General features: G+C 38.2%; 1 protein-coding gene across 3 annotated transcripts in view; it reads right to left on the bottom strand.

Moving 5' to 3' along the window:
• The window catches only part of atg7 (ATG7 autophagy related 7 homolog (S. cerevisiae)), a 59973-nt gene extending 45152 nt beyond the window's left edge, over nt 1-14821 (bottom strand). The window contains exons 1-12 of one of the 3 annotated variants that reach the window (XR_004552173.2): nt 13416-14240; nt 12385-12593; nt 12171-12225; nt 11525-11642; nt 11324-11401; nt 11107-11223; nt 9709-9855; nt 9256-9344; nt 6353-6474; nt 4934-5024; nt 4698-4842; nt 3695-3853 (exon numbers count right to left, since the gene is read on the bottom strand). Coding sequence is in view for 2 of the 3 variants with exons in the window: in XM_034083191.2 (XP_033939082.1) it covers nt 3695-3853; nt 4698-4842; nt 4934-5024; nt 6353-6474; nt 9256-9344; nt 9709-9855; nt 11107-11223; nt 11324-11401; nt 11525-11642; nt 12171-12225; nt 12385-12556 (1293 nt within the window). In the remaining variant the exon portion in view is untranslated. Of the gene's footprint in view, nt 1-3694; nt 3854-4697; nt 4843-4933; nt 5025-6352; nt 6475-9255; nt 9345-9708; nt 9856-11106; nt 11224-11323; nt 11402-11524; nt 11643-12170; nt 12226-12384; nt 12594-13415 lie in introns of all 3 variants that reach the window. The other 2 variants (XM_034083191.2, XM_034083193.2) reach the window with 2 other exon arrangements.
• Between the last annotated feature and the right edge of the window lie 3190 nt (nt 14822-18011).

Genomic DNA, 18011 nt, shown 5'->3' with positions numbered 1-18011 from the left:
TGGCCACAGCACACCTGAGTCCACATACATGTACTCTCCTGTATAAGTCGATGGGAAAGTATAAAAGGAAACCTTGAATCTCCACTTCAAGCTCCACAAGAAATCTGAAATGACTTTTATTGTCAATTGCCAAACCTCAATATATATATATATATATATATATATATATATATATATATATATATATATATATATAACTATCTCCAGGGATTGCAGGAATGACATCAAAGCAAACTAAATGTCAAGAGTAAATGAACAGTGAAGAGAGGGAGAGAAAAGGGCAAAGACGAGGTGTGAGATCTTAACAAGAAGGAATGCCACTTTTACCGAATCAGAGGAATTTACACACTGCCTTCGCTGTAAATGTGTCAAGAGTGGGAGTGTTAACTCGGGCTGGAATTTACATTGCACTCTGACGCAAGTGTTGCTAAGCATTGCGGAGGTAGTTTGTTGTAGAGTGATGTTAATCATATTCATAGTTCCACTACAAACACTTCAAGTCAAACAAATAAAACAAAAAATGATTCCCATTGTGGAAAAATATCTCCCTCCAAGGAGAAAAAACACTCAATGATAATCCAACAATGCCACTGTTGATACTTCAACCAGCTCTGACCTCACTGTTGATCAAATGTAAAGAAGAAAAAAGGGGTTGGTGCCAACACGACAAAATACCCTTTAAATGTCAGGTATTAGTATTTGTCCGCAGACAAAATATTAAATCTGCTTACGACCTTTTCAACATTGTGACCTTGTGTGAACAGACACCTCTCGGTTCAATCGGTGCTGTCTGCTATCAGAGTCTATATTTGTATCTTTCTTTCACACCTGGGGGGTATACTGCGAAGCAGGATTTTCGCTTAGCCGGCTAAATTCAGGGAAAACTCCGGCTTTCCGGTCATCCGAAGCTGGTTCTCTTTTTAGCAGGCTAGATCTCCATGGTAATATATGCTAAGCAGCTAACCTGGTCGGGACCAGGTTAGGTTGCAGGCTAAGAGCTCAACTCAGTGAAAGCACCGCCTGCTGACCAATCAGAGCTCAGTGTGCGGAGTTTAAAGCGATCAAGTCATATTACAGGAGAAAGGAAATACAGAAAAACTGCCGTCGCAGGAAAGACGGCCGGCAAAAATCACCGACTGTGTGAACGTGAACATTAATACAATATCACCTCCCATCTTCAGAGCAATCTGACTATTATAACATTAGCGTTAAGAAAGCTTACTTAAATATCGGCCACAACATAAGTAACCGGATCAGAGTACATTAAGTACAGTCCGCGGCATATCACTTCATAATGTATCACATATCTCCTTATCTGAGTCAGCTGAGCCGTATCTGGCCGTGCAACACTCACAGTCTCACATACTGTATGCAGAAGTATTATTTTAAGCAACACATAAGTTGACGAAACACTCGAGACAAATGTAATTGAAGTCAGATCGTGTTTTAGACGGGGCAGTGATATCATAAACCTGTTAATGTACGCATTCAAACACTTTTTCTTTTGCCAGCTGTATTCACCTTGCAGGTGCAGCTCTGAGGCTTTGATCCTGGATCAAGTGTTTAAGTCATGGATGTTTAAAGTTTAACTTCTTCATTTTTGACTAGTATTAAAGTTCACTTTTCATTCAGGAAGTATGACGCTGCGCTGTCAGTGCGCTTCTCCATGTTTGTGATTGGTCGAATGCTCCAAATACCACCCCTTTCATGTGAACGCGCACCTAACTAGATAGGACACGGCTGGCTTGAGCGATCCACTTGATAACCAGCGTCGTAGTACAGTTTAGCGAGAGCGCGTATGTTTTGGATTAGGCCAACCGGCTAACTCAAACATATCCAGGTTAGGTTGAACCAGGTTCGTAGCATAGGCCCCTGGTGCCACTGTGTTTGTAGCAAAACAAGGCAGGAAGAGAGAGAGAGAGAGAGAGAGAGAGAGAGAGAGAGAGAGAGAGAGAGAGAGAGAAGAGGAGAGAGAGAGAGAGAGAGGAGAGATGAAGAGAGAGAGAGAGAGAGAGAGAGAGAGAGAGAGAGAGAGAGAGAGAGAGAGAGAGAGAGAAGAGAGAGAGAGAGGAGAGAGAGAGAGAGAGAGAGGAGATGAGAGAGAGAGAGAGAGACACACACACACACACCACACACACACACCACACACACACACACACACACACACACACACACACACACACCACACACACACACACACACACACACACACACACACAACACACACACACACACACACACACACACAAATAGAAGGGCAGGTATGGGTGCAGCTTGTATTGCCTGTGGACAAACGAACTGTCGAGACAAACATCATGAAGGTGAGCCATCAATCAAGTGTTAAACCTTCTGTTCTTCACGTCATGTCATTCCCGGAGGAAAAGGAGAGGAACAAATTACAAGGGCAGCAAAGTGGCAGGGATATAGATTTGATGACATGCCAAATATTTGTGCGTGTGTGTAAATGGGCCGTAAGGAAGACATAAGACATATTCTTGTTGCTGACTATTATCCAGACCCATTGTATCATGTTCAGGAACAACCTATTACAGAGATTTCACAGTCTGCAGGGTGTACAACTTTTATATGAGGCTTTAGTCTTTCTAAGGTCAAGGGAAATCCGATAATAGTTTACCGGTCAGACAGTGAGTGAGTCTCCAAGTGCTTTCACATAAAGACTAACCAGGTGTTTTCTAACTGCCGTCTGCTTGACTGGCACAAGGCGCCTCAGAGTTAAGACGTTCAGTTCCTCAGACTGAGCTCTACATTGCATACCAAATGCTTGAGTTTGCAACACTTCAAAGTGATGCTTCAAAACATTATAAAAAACTAAAACTGCTGACTGAATGTATGGCAATATATAATATCAGGAACACCTCCTGGTATTGCAACAGTATGGGAAAGAGAACTTAGATCATTTACATTAGCGTATTAGCAGTAACAATACACTCCTTTAAATATACTCAATGCCAGGTACCATTTCTGGATGAAAAAATATACTTCAGTAGAAGTATAGAAGTATTTGGCAAAGTGTATTTAAACAAAGTACGAGAGTATCAACATGTGTAATAACTGCTACACAAGAAGCTGTTCCAACTGAGCAAATGGTTTACTGAATCACAGAATGACATAACATTTGAGTGCAGGCCAAATTCAAGCGAATCAACCTCTTATGAACTGCCTACATCTTCTGATAAACATGAATGCATCATCACACAAATGTTCCCATGATTCACATCATAAATATGCATCCGTCATTGTTTCTACAAGTAGCTTAATAAGTTCATGGTTTTGCACTAAAACGGAGCCCTGTTTCGAGTGTTTGGCTGTTTTTTCAATTAGTAATGTAGCAAAACATCTCCCCCAGAGAACCCACTCATTAATCAACAAACGAATGAGATGCAGCATTAATATACGAGGAGCACATCACAGCCATGACTAATCAAAAAGGAATATGATTATATGGGAATTGGATTATAAGCCCAACCAACATTTTGATTGTTATAATGGCAATGCTGATATATATATAAAAGGAGCTGTTGCAACAAATTCAAAAAATAGAAACATAGCACTTGTCAAATGTAGGTATTAAACCAACAAGGACAGATTGGTAGGATTTTGGATGATTGATCCCCACATGATGTGAGATCATACTCCACAGCCTGGCCATTAGTATTTGACTTCAAGTACTCACCACACCAGGAAAGATCTTGGTGAGGCGGTCCACAGCTGCAAGGGCTTTGGACTTCCCTCCTCCGAGGCAGTCCTCAAACTCATAGAGCGGCTGCCGGACTGGATTGGAGTATGAAATATTCGCGTTGTCTACAAATGTGATGTGTCTCACTCCCCATCCCTGGAGAAAAAAACATTCATATTTTAATCACATCATTTTGAACCTCTATTTATTGACACTTTGTTAGCAGCTTCAGTGACAATGAGCGGTAGGTTATGTTCTCAGTGTGCATTTAGAAATGAATGCTTCCATTCATTTTGGAATAATGAATACATCAGTGTGAAATTATTCTAGCTTTCTGATTAAAATCACTCTCTATTGTTACAAGGTCTCGCCACCATATCAATTAAGTTGCACCAGGGTATTCATCATGTTCACATTGAGTGACAGAGGGTAATAATAAGTGCCCTCAGAACAGAAGAGTGAGAGCACAAAAAGAAAAATGTTGCTTATTTTTCCGGTGCAGTCTTGAAAGCAATATATTATAGTTGTCTTTGTATTTTTGATAGTGGAGTCTATTAAAGTGACGTGGACGTACATCATCTGAAAATGTTGTTTTTTTAGTTAGGAATGTTTTGATCTTTAAAGAGATTTTGTTTTATTCCAACAAGTTAGGCTGCCACTTAAATCGTGTTCACTTTTACAGATTCTGGGAGAAATAAAAAAGTCTTTCAGAGTTAGTCATCCAATACAATCCTATTTATTTGGTTCAGGTCGAGCTAGCTCGCTGAAAATAGACTCTGGAGGAGTTTTGTGGAGGGTAGAATATTCAAGCGACAAAACATTTCTGTAAAACTCCAATCTGCAGGTATAACCACAGACATTCATTTGCACCATTGCATTGATTCTGATGAGTATGTCACATAGAAAGCATAGCAAACACAGCTCTAGAAACACACAGTCAAATTCCTGCATGCTTGAATCCAAAAATCTATATATCTGAGTTTTATCCTCCCACTCTTACCATGAGAGCCCTGGCTACATTGCAGCCCAGAGTCCCGGCCCCCAGCAGGAGGCACTTTGTGGAGACCACCTTGTCCAGGTCCAGGGTAGGAACCAGCCTCCATCTCATCAGCTTCAGGTTCAGGTCCACTGAGGACTCTGCAAGCCTGGAGAGAGCCAAGGAAGACATTTGTTCACAAAGTAATGAGTGTCCATTTTGTTGCACCTTTCACACATTTCTTTGTTTGTAGTTATTACCTTTTAGGGTCCATGCATTCGCTGAGGTTGACCATCCTTGGACCCATGGCCCCCTTTGGGTTCTTCTCCCAACCTACGCTCTTGGGACACGCTGTGAAAACAGAACATTGATCAAGTTGATTAGGCATAACGTTACCTATTACACAGTGAGAGTTGTGGAGACAGTTTTAAACAAAAGAAAAACCATAATCGCCCACATTACAAAATTGCTAAAATGTTTGTTTTCTTTTTCAAGTTTTGATTAGTGCAGCCCTGACATTTATGCCTGTGTTATCTGAAAACACTTAAAGAATATGTCACGGCTGTGTGTCTTGTTATTCTGTCATCTTTGAAGATTATTTTTCAAGTAGGAAAAGTTCATTTAAAAAAAGCATTGACAGCATTTCAACAGTAAGAGGGCGAATGAGAATTTATTTCTCTCTACTGTGTGATTGTACAAATTAAATAGTGTTGAATTATACCATATGGGATTGTGAATGTAAATTAACTTGAAATGTATTTAATCTTGCCAAATAGTAAGCCACTTTTGGTCGTGGCAAGTACTGACCATGTTGTGTCTGAGGTATCCTTATTAAGCCATTTGGAAACAATACCAAATCTGTCCATGCACAATCAAACAATAAGGCTGAATAATGTTGTTGTAGGATGAATACGTCCTCAGTGAGTCAATTAAAGGCAACGCTGTGTTGAAGAGGTAGACCGAAGTATACAAAGACACGCCGTCTGATCTCAACAACCTCCACCCTCTTTGCTGCTATTACCATTTAAAATTACGTTCATGCCTTATTCACAGGATAAAGGAATACTAGAAAGGCAGTGTGAGATTAGTGTGGTTTCAAAAGGATGCAAAAAGTGTCAGTGCAAAATAAGCTATGAAGAACACAGAAGCATAGTATGGACGGATTAGGGCTGCACAATAATTAAACATTCATTGTGATCACGGCATTTGACAAGTATATTCATGTTATTGTGACAGTGAATTTAACATGCATGCTCTATCTATAGAAAACCTGCTGCATGTCAAATCAAGCGCTCCCTAAACTAACAGCCAGCCACCAGGGGGCGCTCGAGATGTTTTGGCTTTACTCTGGGGGATATGCCATGCCTAAGTCTGTACCCTACAGCAGCAGCCAGTGAAACATCCCTAAATGTGGCTACCATCCAGAGTTGAAGGGATACAAACAGAAAAGTGCAAACAGGCGGAAACGTAATTCCCGGAATCATTTTCTTGATGTAAAGATGTGTTCATTAGATGAAATGTAGAGCAGTGTGAAATTGAAATCAGGGCTTTGTTTGATAAAAAGGATTTTTACCTGAAAATAAATTAGTAACTTTGGTAAATTAGGGTGATTATCTTCTTGGCAATAAACATTCATTGCTACGGATAAAACCACACAAACATTAAAGAAATACAATTACCTGAGTTGAGGGGAAACTCAGGTAGTTTTATCTGGAAGATGACACTGTGCTGAATGGAACGGCTGCCCTGCAGAGTTCTGTCCCTGAAACACAGCACCTCCACTGTGTCCAGCTTAGAGCCCCTGAAAAACACACAAACAAACAAAAATAAGGGATATGCTAAAGTAAAAGAACGGTAAAAAAACAGCATGCACAAATTAGAAGTTATCGTGTAAACAAGAAATGAGAAAAATCTCACAAAAACAACTTAATAACTGAATATGCTGTTTCCCCTTGCTAATGCAAGACACACCACTGATAACTGAGCACTCACACACATATGATCAACACAAATCCACACAACACATTTCCCCTAATATGGTACTAAATGACCACAGTCACATTACACAATCAGACTGCAGCGGAAAGACTGAATAAGCGAGACTTTGCGGCTACATTATAATTCTTTCTTCACCCACCTCAGCCAGCATCAACAGTTTATGTTTAACACTGACAGAAAAAAGATTGATGAAGTTTGTATTTGATCAAATCTGCAGCTCAATACGGAGCACAAGCGCTTATCTGTATTTGCTGCTGATAAGCTACCGGTATCAAGGCATACTATTGCTAAACTGCTCCCACTGGGAGTTCCTTGTTTAAATGAAAAATAATTATGCAATAAAAAATATCACTAACAAAGCAACACAAGTGCCAGGAAAAACTAAACTCCCTAAGCAAAAAAATGATGGACATGTTTTAACTTCATTGAAATGGCAGTCATGAAATGTGAAGCGACTGATCATTTATTGTCAACCTCAGCTGATGATGCTATATGATCAAGTAGTGTAGACATATTCAAGATCAATCTGGAGATATATCTAGTTTGTTCTTGTTTAAGATTAGAAATACATCATAGTTATCACATTGTGACATACTCTTCTGTTGTATATCAATTGGACATTTAAAGAATGAACATTTTTTTTGAAAATGTATTTAGTTGGTCCTTTACTTTTTGTCTGTCGGTGTGCATGTCTAACTCTGTAAAGCGCATTAAGATTGTTTTCCACTTATAAACCGGAAAAAATAAATGATGTTAATCCAGGGTTTAGGAAAGAAACATGCTTAATAACAAAAAAGCACAGCACAGCATTTATTGGAAATAGAGGACACTAATGAGATATAATTGATTTGTCATAGATGGCTAAAAATATCTAGAGAAGCAGATATAATACGTTTTGCAACAACATAAGGAACTGTCTCAAATGATAATATGAGATGTGATGGGCAATAAACCCTTTAAGGAAAGCCTTGTATAAATCAACAATAAATTATATATGCAAGTAGGCCGCATCATTTGTAACAAACAGAATACCATGTTGGGTATTTTAGATGTCTAAGTGATCCCACCATTGGCGAACAGAACAATTTCAGTTTTACTTTCCTAATATTGCATCTGTCTTTTCAAATACTTTCTTACAATCTCAGATGCAATTTGACCAATTTTCGATTTTTCTTTCATGCAGCCTTTAAACTACAGAATTACCTTGAGAAAACATTGCACAAAATAAACTCTCAATTGCAAAAGTTATAATAAAGTACGATATTAAAATGCCTGCATGACACCAACAGTGCATGCCATTTGGTTTAAATCATCTGTGTACACATTTTAAGAAATGCTCAGACATTCCTTTCTTAGATGTATTACTTAAAACATTTGATCCAAGCACTTGCACTCACTCATCCGTGGTGTGCTCACATTTCTTCTCTGTAAATACTTCAGTAAAAATATATTGCTTTGCAAAGCCCACACAAGCTTCCACATACCACCATCATGTGCACGACCACTTGAGTCTGTAAACAACTGTAGTAATTTATGAGCTGTAACAGAATGCATTAAAATCTGTTACTCCTGTTCACAAAACAAGATGGCGCATGTGTGTTCTGCTGGATTTGTACAAAATGCCCTCTCAGACTCCTGCTACTAGACCACTCCTGCTTTCAAAACAACAGTGGTTCAGACAGAAACATTTATAACAACTTCAGTTGATAGAAACAAATATTTTAGAAAATGTGTAGCATTAAGTGGCTAAATACTTTGTGAGTATCAGGAGTTTCAAGAATCCCAAAATGCATGGCCTTCCCATGCCATGCATATTGCATGTTATGTTTGTGTGTTTCCACTAGGAAGCCTACAGTATGGTGTCCATTGACAGCAGCTGCCGTGTGCTACTGTATGTGTCATATATCGGTCTGGCATGTGTTAACAAGGTAGCCATTTGATCAACTACTTGTTGCAATGATCACAAGCACAAAGCCTTGGTAACGTACATACATGTATGTGCTGTAATGTTCTATGTAGTTGTCCATCTTTGAGTAATATTCTTAATATTTGGGTGGATAAAATAGTTTTTGTGAAATGTTTAACCTTGCCTTTAGACATGTCATGTTGAAATGTCTAAAGGCAAGGTTAAACATTTCACAAAAGAATAGTCTGGAAAGAATTACTTTTGTTTTAAAACTATGACTTAGCAACAACAAGATATTGCGCAAAATGGACCATCAGAATCATACAGCTTTAATTATTCTCATACAGTAACTGTGAAACTCTAACAACAACACTGTTAGGAATAAGTGTGCCAGTGAAGCTGTTATTTTAGTTTTCTGTAATGATACAAAGCTATGCAAGTATCGCCATTCACTTTGGAAGATCAACATTTTAAATCAGACCAGCTTCCTACACTTGAGAGTCAGGAAATTAGTTAAGCAGGCATTTCCTGTCTTTCTGTGGCGTTGTGCCTAAATAAAATAGTTGATGTAATCAGAAAAACACTCCGCATGTGTTTATAAAAAAAGAAAATCCTTTAGAGAACTTCCTCTTCTTTTACCAGCATAAAAAACACACACACAAGAAGGAAGGGAATTACCATTGGTAAGCTAATAGGACCAGCAGATTTCTCAAAGGCCAGCCCGGATGTTGAGACAGAGTACACGGATCGTAGACACCCACAGTAACCTAGAAAAAACAAACAAGGTGTGTTTACTTTACCAAATAGGGATTCTGTGTGTGTGTGTGTGTGTGTGTGTGTGTGTGTGTGTGTGTGTGTGTGTGTGTGTGTGTGTGTGTGTGTGTGTGTGTGTGTGTGTGTGTGTGTGTGTGTGTGTGTGTGTGTGTGTGTGTGTGTGTGTGTGTGTGTGTGTGTGTGTGTGTGTGTGTGAGTGAGAGAGAGAGAGTGTTGTACAAATACAGTCAAATAAAGTACTGTATAAAACAATCCAACAGAGCAGAAATCTTTGAAAGCTGGGAAAAATGTTCCCTATATAAAAAAAATTATACTCTTGCATAAAATATTTATCCACAACACAAAATGAAGTAGTACCTTCTTAGTATCAGTGAAGAACGTGTCCCAGTCACTGAGTGCAGCCATCTGAACCGTGTCTTCTGTGTACTTCATTAGGAAGTAAGGCACTGCAGTGGTCTCTTTTTTGATACACATTGAGTCATAGGCATCCTGCAAGGCTGTGATCTGAGACAGAGCATAGGCAGTCAGCTAAAAGTAAAAGATCGGTGCTGTACATGCAGTGTTTCCCCTACCATTGTCTTGGAGGGGGGCGCGGGGCTCCGACGCGTTGGCGCCAACGGAGCCCCGCGCCCCCCCTGAAATTCAAGGTGTTTAAAAAAAATGTTGTTACTGTCTACTGTCACTTTTCACATTGAACATGTGCTCTTTTATTAAATAAACTAAACGCTTTCATTTTAAGTTGTGAGTTTAGTGTTTTTGACCCTAAGAAACGCTGATGCATTAATCAATAACAATAATCCACAGCGCCTCCGTCTGCTCCAGAGGATTTAAAAAATATATATCCCAATGCCGCCGCCACCCCCCCCCCCACCCCGCTCAGGCAGCGCCCCCCCCCAAAGCAGTAAACCTAGGGGAAACACTGACATGCATATAGAGAGAGAGCTTTTGAATGGCAATCATAATGACTATCAAGACCACAGCTGCCCCCCACCTCAGGGGTTAGACATTTATTGTCAGCCAAGCAGCAGGAACAGGTAAGAACTTATCTACACTGAACCTGGCACTGCAGTACCAAAATAATTATAATTTCCTAAAGCATACATTCTGACATATTTGACTGGTAATATAAAGTAAAGCATGGTTTAAAGGATATTATAGCTCTCATTACACGGCAGCCATGGCTTTGGTAAGAGCTTTAGTGAACACATACACTGTAACTGTTTGGTGTTTCTACCCATGTACTGTATACCAGACTCTTGCAGTTGGAGTCATGCTGTTCATGAGTCATTCTAATACTTTCTTAATGAGGCTTTTCACTTCTTGGATCCACTGACCTGAGAAATAGCATTCATTTCACTTCATTATACTATTCTATAACCCACACACTATTAGACAGACCAAGCAGATTTAAACAAGACTGTTAGGAGCTGCCTCCATTTCATTTTCTTAAGAAAGTTTTTTAGCAATATCGTGCGGTATTTGGTCAAAAAATTGGACAAGTGGAAATAATATTGGAATTTCAGGGCCAACATGTTTTTCTTTTTGTATTCTATGGAAAACAGCCAACAGTATTAACTCCTAACTATACAGTAGTGCACACATTAGATCTATAATTTGTAAAGAGCATCAACATTTGTGCGTGTTATGTCAAGAACATTTTTTTGAAAATATTTTACAATTTCAGAAAAGAGGAAGATAAAATACGAGATAATGTTCATTCCCGTTATTGTATAACGATCTTTAAAAAAGGCAAACCTGTTTTGCTGAGAAAACTTGTTCTAGGGCAGAGGGCTGTTTCACAATCTTTATTCCCTCTGGGAAACAAAGAGCAGGGAAGCAGAACCAGTAGTAGAAGTGGTACTTCTTCAAATCCTAGAGGAAAAAAAAGAAATAAAAATAATGGCTAAAAGAGTCAAACACAAAGTAATTAATATATAAAACAAAACATGTATAAGATGCTGTTTATACTAACTGCAAAGGTCAGCAGGATGAATTTGCAGAGGATGGACGGGTCCTTCAACGCAGCCCCGGACTGTATAGCATCCCATATCTACAAAGCAAAAGGAAGTAAACAAATGCACAACTTAGTGATTTAGTCTTTATTTTACCAAAATTCCTTAACAGATGTTGGTATGCGAATGTCTGGGTGAAAATCCCAATGTTTTTCTTTTACCTCCTTGGCCTCTTTCTCCAGCAGAGCCTTCTTATCGGAGGTCTTAAAGGCATCGAGTGTGTTGGTGTTATACAGCGTTCCAACAGTTGGACAGCAACGGGCTGGTGTGGGACTGTCCCTGACAGGAAAACACATCAGAATATTTGCATTAAATTGTTAGTACTAACTGTACAAGTTTGTTTTGACATGCTACATATAGCTTCATTTAAGGTTTTCAATTGACAGGAAGGGGAGAGCTGTTCCAAATAGATTTGGACCCAAAATTGAGACCAATTCATAATTCTGTACCAATAAAAACGTTACTCAACTTTTATGAAAGCTAAAAAGATATTAGATTGAATAATTTGACCTAAATTCAATTTTGACTTGAAATGATGAAGGCAAACGTGTATTTATTTCTGAACCAATTGCAGAGTTAAAAATGATATATGAAAGAAAAAGCATGAGAAACCATTCATAGCTTAAATAACTTGTTGTCAACTCAATTAAAATAGGCATCAGTCAATTGGAGAGTGGTAGCAGGTTCAAAATTGTGTTTAAAACTTTTATTTTTTTATTACTTTTACTTACATTTGAAACATTCATTAAACTTAGGGTTAGGATACAGCTTACATGGTTTATACGCACTATACTTCATCATACTTACACTTCAAATGCACTGAACTCCAATGTCAGGCGAGTGGGCAAACCAAGTGGGTCACCTATATGACAGAAATGTGAATAAATTAGTCATCCATTTTTCAAAGTTGTTATTTAAAATTCACTAATCCAGGTTACGAAATTCCTCCGGAACTGTTTAAATTGTCAAAGTAAAAACAACAGCCAGATAAAAGTCATCGAAAACTGATCTGATTACTCACCATTGTAGTAATATCCTTTGATACACTTGGGGCTTTCGTCCAATCTATAGTCGTTGAGTTTCTTCTGAGTCAGCTGGTGCCAGAAGCCGGCCTCCAGAGCGCTGCTGAAGGGAGCAAACTGCAGCTTGAGGTCTGGAGTGGAGGACGCTGCTTCACTGGTGTCAGATGCCATCACTTCAATAACAGTTTGAGCAGCCAAATACGACAATCTGTGAAATTAAACAGTCTTAGGTTATAAAATAGTTGCAGGCTCTATAAGCTGTTGTGACCTCAACAAACTTTCAGAACGGTTGCATTTCCCTTTGATGATGAAACTAACGGGCTTAACACATGCACAAAACAAGAACATATTATAATCCTGACTTCTGATAGTGCAGTTTTAATATACAACCCAGTGAAGTAAACTGCAAATGCATTCACTTGTGTAGATAAAATGGTGAGCTAATTAAGTCAATTCAGCAAACAGTCCATTGGTATAGCACTGAAAAAAACAATATATGTCTCAACCAGTGCATTGGTTTTAAGAAAGGGTGGCTTTTGTTATGCCATGCATCTCTTACTATTGATTAAAAAACTAAATAAATGCTTAAATCAATCACAACAGGACAAGGATGCATAAGGATGTAGGGTGGCATACATTGTAATGCCTTTGTAGGTGAATGTGTGATTTTGAACTTCCCATGTAAAGCTAACTCGATTTGACAGTTATATTATAACCCTAAACATAGCTATTGTTAAACTGTAGCAGCTGGCATTATTGATTGCAATCTACTGCCAGCACATTAAAGTAATCTTCTCTTGAGAAACAAATTATATATTTGTAGTTTTACACAGTTTGTAACAGAACCCAGTGAAAGCAGAAGATGGGATAACTTAAACTGCTCTAACGGGTTTTTTGTTTTTTTCTACACACGACGATTATCTATGAAGACACGAATCACAATGCGAAATACTTGTAACTCAAACCAGATGCATTGGCTTAACATGAATTCATCTATGAAACTATAACTCGCTGAGGTGTGTGCACTTACCAGAAATCCTTACTTCCTGGTGGAGGTGATCATGTGATCGCGGGACTTGTCAACAGAGCTGTGCATTGTGGGTAAGTAGCCTCACAGTGTAGCATATGCTAACGTCAGTGTGTGTACCTCTTGAGTCTTTCTTATGGTGCAAGAGTAATTGAGTAAAATATAAAAAACCAAAATAGAAACATAAACAGCAGCACGACGAAAAACGACAATACGGACAAAACCTTATACGCGCCGTTTCTTTTCATGTCGGACTGAACAGATGTATTCGTGAGGTTAGGGTGCGAGCATAGACTGGGTGCGAGCATAGACTGGGTGCGAGCCACGGGAGGAAAGTGTCTCAGGCGTTAAACCAGTACAACCGGTTTAAAAAAGTCACAAACGAAACGGTAATGTATTCTTAAAGAAATAAGTGCAAATGCCAAATATGTTGTTAAATCAGCTAATAGTTACTAGATCATTTTACTTGAGAATAGCTACCGGTAAAAGGCTTCACCTGGACCCCGGACTACGAGACATTAGGGGCTGTCTCCAAACTACACAGTTGCACAAAAACGCACTATTCTAGTTTTAGTTGTTGTTGTAGTTCTTCTTCTCTGGGTTATAAAGGCGTCCTGCAAAATGCTGCATTACTGCCAACTACTGGATTACAACTATAATCTCCAGCACAATTACATATTAATAACTGAACTCATGAAGGCCCCTTCTCTCAGCTGCTCACTTATCCTGGTAACACCTACACCACTTGAACATTATCCTTTCTGCATCTAGACTTGCGTACATTTTCTCAGACTTTATGTTATACTATCAGTCACGTTATGACTATTGCCAGTAAAAGCCAACAACATCACCTGATCCTTAAAAAAATCTAACCTCCTCATGCTTCCTATCCAACCCAGGTTATCGCTGTCCCCCTACTCTCTTTTGACAGTTGGCCTCCCATTTTGAGGTTCATTAATGCAATACGGTATAGCATAGCAAGACTCCTATTATAAAACAAATAACAATGTGTAAAACAAATAAACATACAGCCCCCTTTGATACCAGATTGCTATTGTCTCTCCTTGATCCCACACCGTCATCCTCCCTCAGAATCGTAAATGTTTAAACACTGGTCTCAACTCCTTATTAAACAATGTCCACCTTCCAGTAATCTTAAATCAAAGCATCCAGAACTCAGCCACATCTCAAATTATCACATCAAATCTCAATCAAATCTATGTACATTTTCTTTCCCACCATGATGGACTAAATGCTTTTTCAAAGCCTTTATTTTTTCTTCAATGTGCAAATTCAGTTTGGTTGTTTTAAGTTCAGTGACATTGTGTGAGCTGTATTAGGTTGAATGTAACCATGATCTAACAGTGAAGTAGACTGGGAGCTGCTGGTCGAGGCAGAAAATTATGTCGGTCCCATCTGGTCTAGTTTAGTTGTCACTACACTGGTGAAATGTATCAAGTACTGTACTAAAGTACTTATTTTCTATACTATGTCTTGCTACAAAACACAAATAAAGTTCAAAGTTGTACTGAGTGTTTTGTTTTTGTTTAATGTGACTACTTCTACTCAACAACATTTCAGAGGGAGATATTGCACTTTTTTTTTTACAAAATGTATTTGAAAGCTAATACTTATATATAATATATAAACACTTGAAAATGAGGGTTTGTAATAATTACAATTATTTGACTATGAGTTGGTTGACAATCATTTCAGTCAGTATTCCTTTAAAAATGTTAACAGCATCTCAAAGATGAGGGTTTTCTCCTTTAAGTACTTTTGACTTTAATACTTTAACTATATTTTCCTGATGCTTGCATATTTTTACTATTTTCAAATAAAAATGTAACTGTACAATTGTAATATAGTATTTTCACATTATGGTACAAGTATTTTTACGTAAGTAAAACATGCATATTTATTCCCTGTATATTTATCAAAGACATCTGAGTAAAATAAAGAAACATACTTATAATTCAATTAATGTTATGATCAATTTCTGTAGATAATTTGGAATTTGTCATATACATATCCAAAAAGATATGGTATCTTTTTTTCTCCCGTTACTCATATGATAAAGTTGATTGTCAGTCTCTCCTTCATACTTACCTTTGTGATTGCTCTTCATTTCACTTACAGTAGAAAAGCCGCTTTTTCATATTGAATGATTTAATTTAAGTACACACTTGCACAAGTCACAGATACATGTTTTCCTGCAGAAGTTAAAGGGGAGGTAGGAAGGGCTTTTTCATTTTGATTTTTTTTTTTTTAAATGTTGGGTCTATGGTCTATACAGTTGCAGGCATATGTGTGCAGTGCCCACTCAGTTAAATCAGCTGCAATCTACTCCTGCTATTACATATCACATACAAATAAACATATATTCCACAAATCTTGTGGAATTTAGAAAATGGCCATCTCTATAACAAGTGTTATGCACCTTTGTTTTTTGGCAGACAATAAACTGTAAATCCCCCTCCATAGATCAGACACAACATAAAATGTAACACATTTCTTCCTGTTAGGAAAAGGTGCAAAGGTCCTTCCTTATGTGTCCTTTTCAAATAAATGAAGGAGGACACTGAACTGAAGGTGATCATTTAATTTCTCATTAATCCTAGCTTGGCAGGCTTTCTTGGAATAACAGCAACAGAAGAAAAGCATCTATGCTCTGCACTCATATACTAGAAGATTTGGTATGATGTAATAACTTTTATTTTAACGCCATGCCTGTGCCTCTAAGCACTCAAATGAAGGAAGATGTAAAGATATGTCATCCATATGCCCAGTGCTATTACACTTGTAGGCTTGACATGCCCCCCAAATCAAGCTTTCTACTTGTAAGAATGAAAAAGGTTTTTGTACAACTGAACAAACAGCCCATATTTTACATTACTATTCACCTTTCTTCATCTTTTCTTACCATTGGTGTTAGTTTTGGCAAATCTTAAAGTGCTTGCTATGTTTGCACAATTCAATCAATGCTTAGCAATTTTTGCAACCTACAGTGTAGTATCTATCAGGGTAGCGCCCACGCCCAGCCAGTCATCACTGGAGTGATTTCACTGCAGATCGAATGAAGGCTGCCTAAGGAATATAAAGGTGTATGTATTCGAGGATGGATTACCAACCGGCCAATGCAGGCGACTTCCCCTTACCTCCAGCATTTTAACAAAATTATATGTCCCATTTTGAAGGTGCAACATTTTATATTGCACTCACATGGTTCATATTCCTAAATTAAGGTATGTTTAATCAAAGCATTGACAATTGACATGAACAAAACCTAAGGCCAGTTAGATCATGTTTTTTTTGCATCATAAAGCAACAACAACAAAAAACAATGAAGATGTGCTCTATAGTCTGAAATGGATGGTAACTTTGCTGCAGCAGGGGCTCCTCAAGACCCCCAGAAAAATTAATAGTGCAATGTTTGTCACCTTCATATACTGTACATCATTCAATATTCAAAACACAGCACAAGACTTTTAAGTATTGCCCCAATTTAAATTGTAGCTTTTGTAAGTGACTGCTATCCTTCAAATGCCTGGTACTCATACAAGGAGGGTTATGAAAAGAGAATGTGATTATTATAGACTACAGACAAGACATTTTCACTATTTTGCCAGGAATGAAACTCTGAGGGAACGGAATAGCAGCTGGAATGTATCGTGACAAGTCTTCAAATTGAAAAACCATTCTTGCAGAAATGCCCATAATATTGAACATCATAACATTCAGCAGCCTCATGTTGAGAGCAGTGTGGGACTGGGACAGGATATGCAGTTGAACTATCTTAGAAGAATATGTGAGAAGTTATTTTGTAATAGCAGAATTTCACCACTAAAGTTAGAATAGATAGAGATAAAGTTAGTGGCTCCATCTTGTTGATATAGATGTACGGGAAAGTTGACAGATTGCAATCGCACTTCTTCCAGCTCAGTTCCACCCCCCTCTGATTTGTTTGATTTTGCTTAGTAGTGACTCACACTATGTCTGTGTTCACTGAATATGGTGATATATATTTTTTTCTCTTGATCTAGATTTTCTTGGAGTTGCATGTTAACGTATTACAGCCTTATTTTGATTCACACAAGTTGAAATACAGAGTGTGCCTCTCATGGTAGACAATCTGCAAACATTGATTTAACATTATGGGAGTGGTAACATGTTTGTGTAACATCATTAGATTTTGTATTCACAACCAGATTTCAGGCATAGCCTTTTCTAATGCCTGACATAATTGTGGTGTAAAGCTTGAATCAATACAAATGCAATATCTGAGACTTAAATGTATGGTGGCTTTTCCTCAGCATTGTGGAATGATATGAGGTGTTCTTTGGCTAATGACATGAAAAGAGCGGCTGAATCACATCATCAAGTAGACGCGTGTAAAACGGTTAGCAATTAGTTGAAAAGGCCAGTTTGTTCCTCTTTGGTTAGAGTGATTTTTGTTGACTGTGAAAATGTTCTGTATGACGAACCCACTATTAAGCCAGTATGAGTATAAATAGTGTATACTGTAAATGCAAATATACATCTCGAGTTAACACTTTGTATCTGGCATTCAGTCTCATTTGACTCAAAAATAGCTAAGAG

The sequence above is a fragment of the Pseudochaenichthys georgianus genome, chromosome 5 (genome assembly GCF_902827115.2).
Source record: "Pseudochaenichthys georgianus chromosome 5, fPseGeo1.2, whole genome shotgun sequence".
Lineage (NCBI taxonomy): Eukaryota > Metazoa > Chordata > Actinopteri > Perciformes > Channichthyidae > Pseudochaenichthys > Pseudochaenichthys georgianus.
This window is presented reverse-complemented; position numbering and strand designations above follow the sequence as displayed.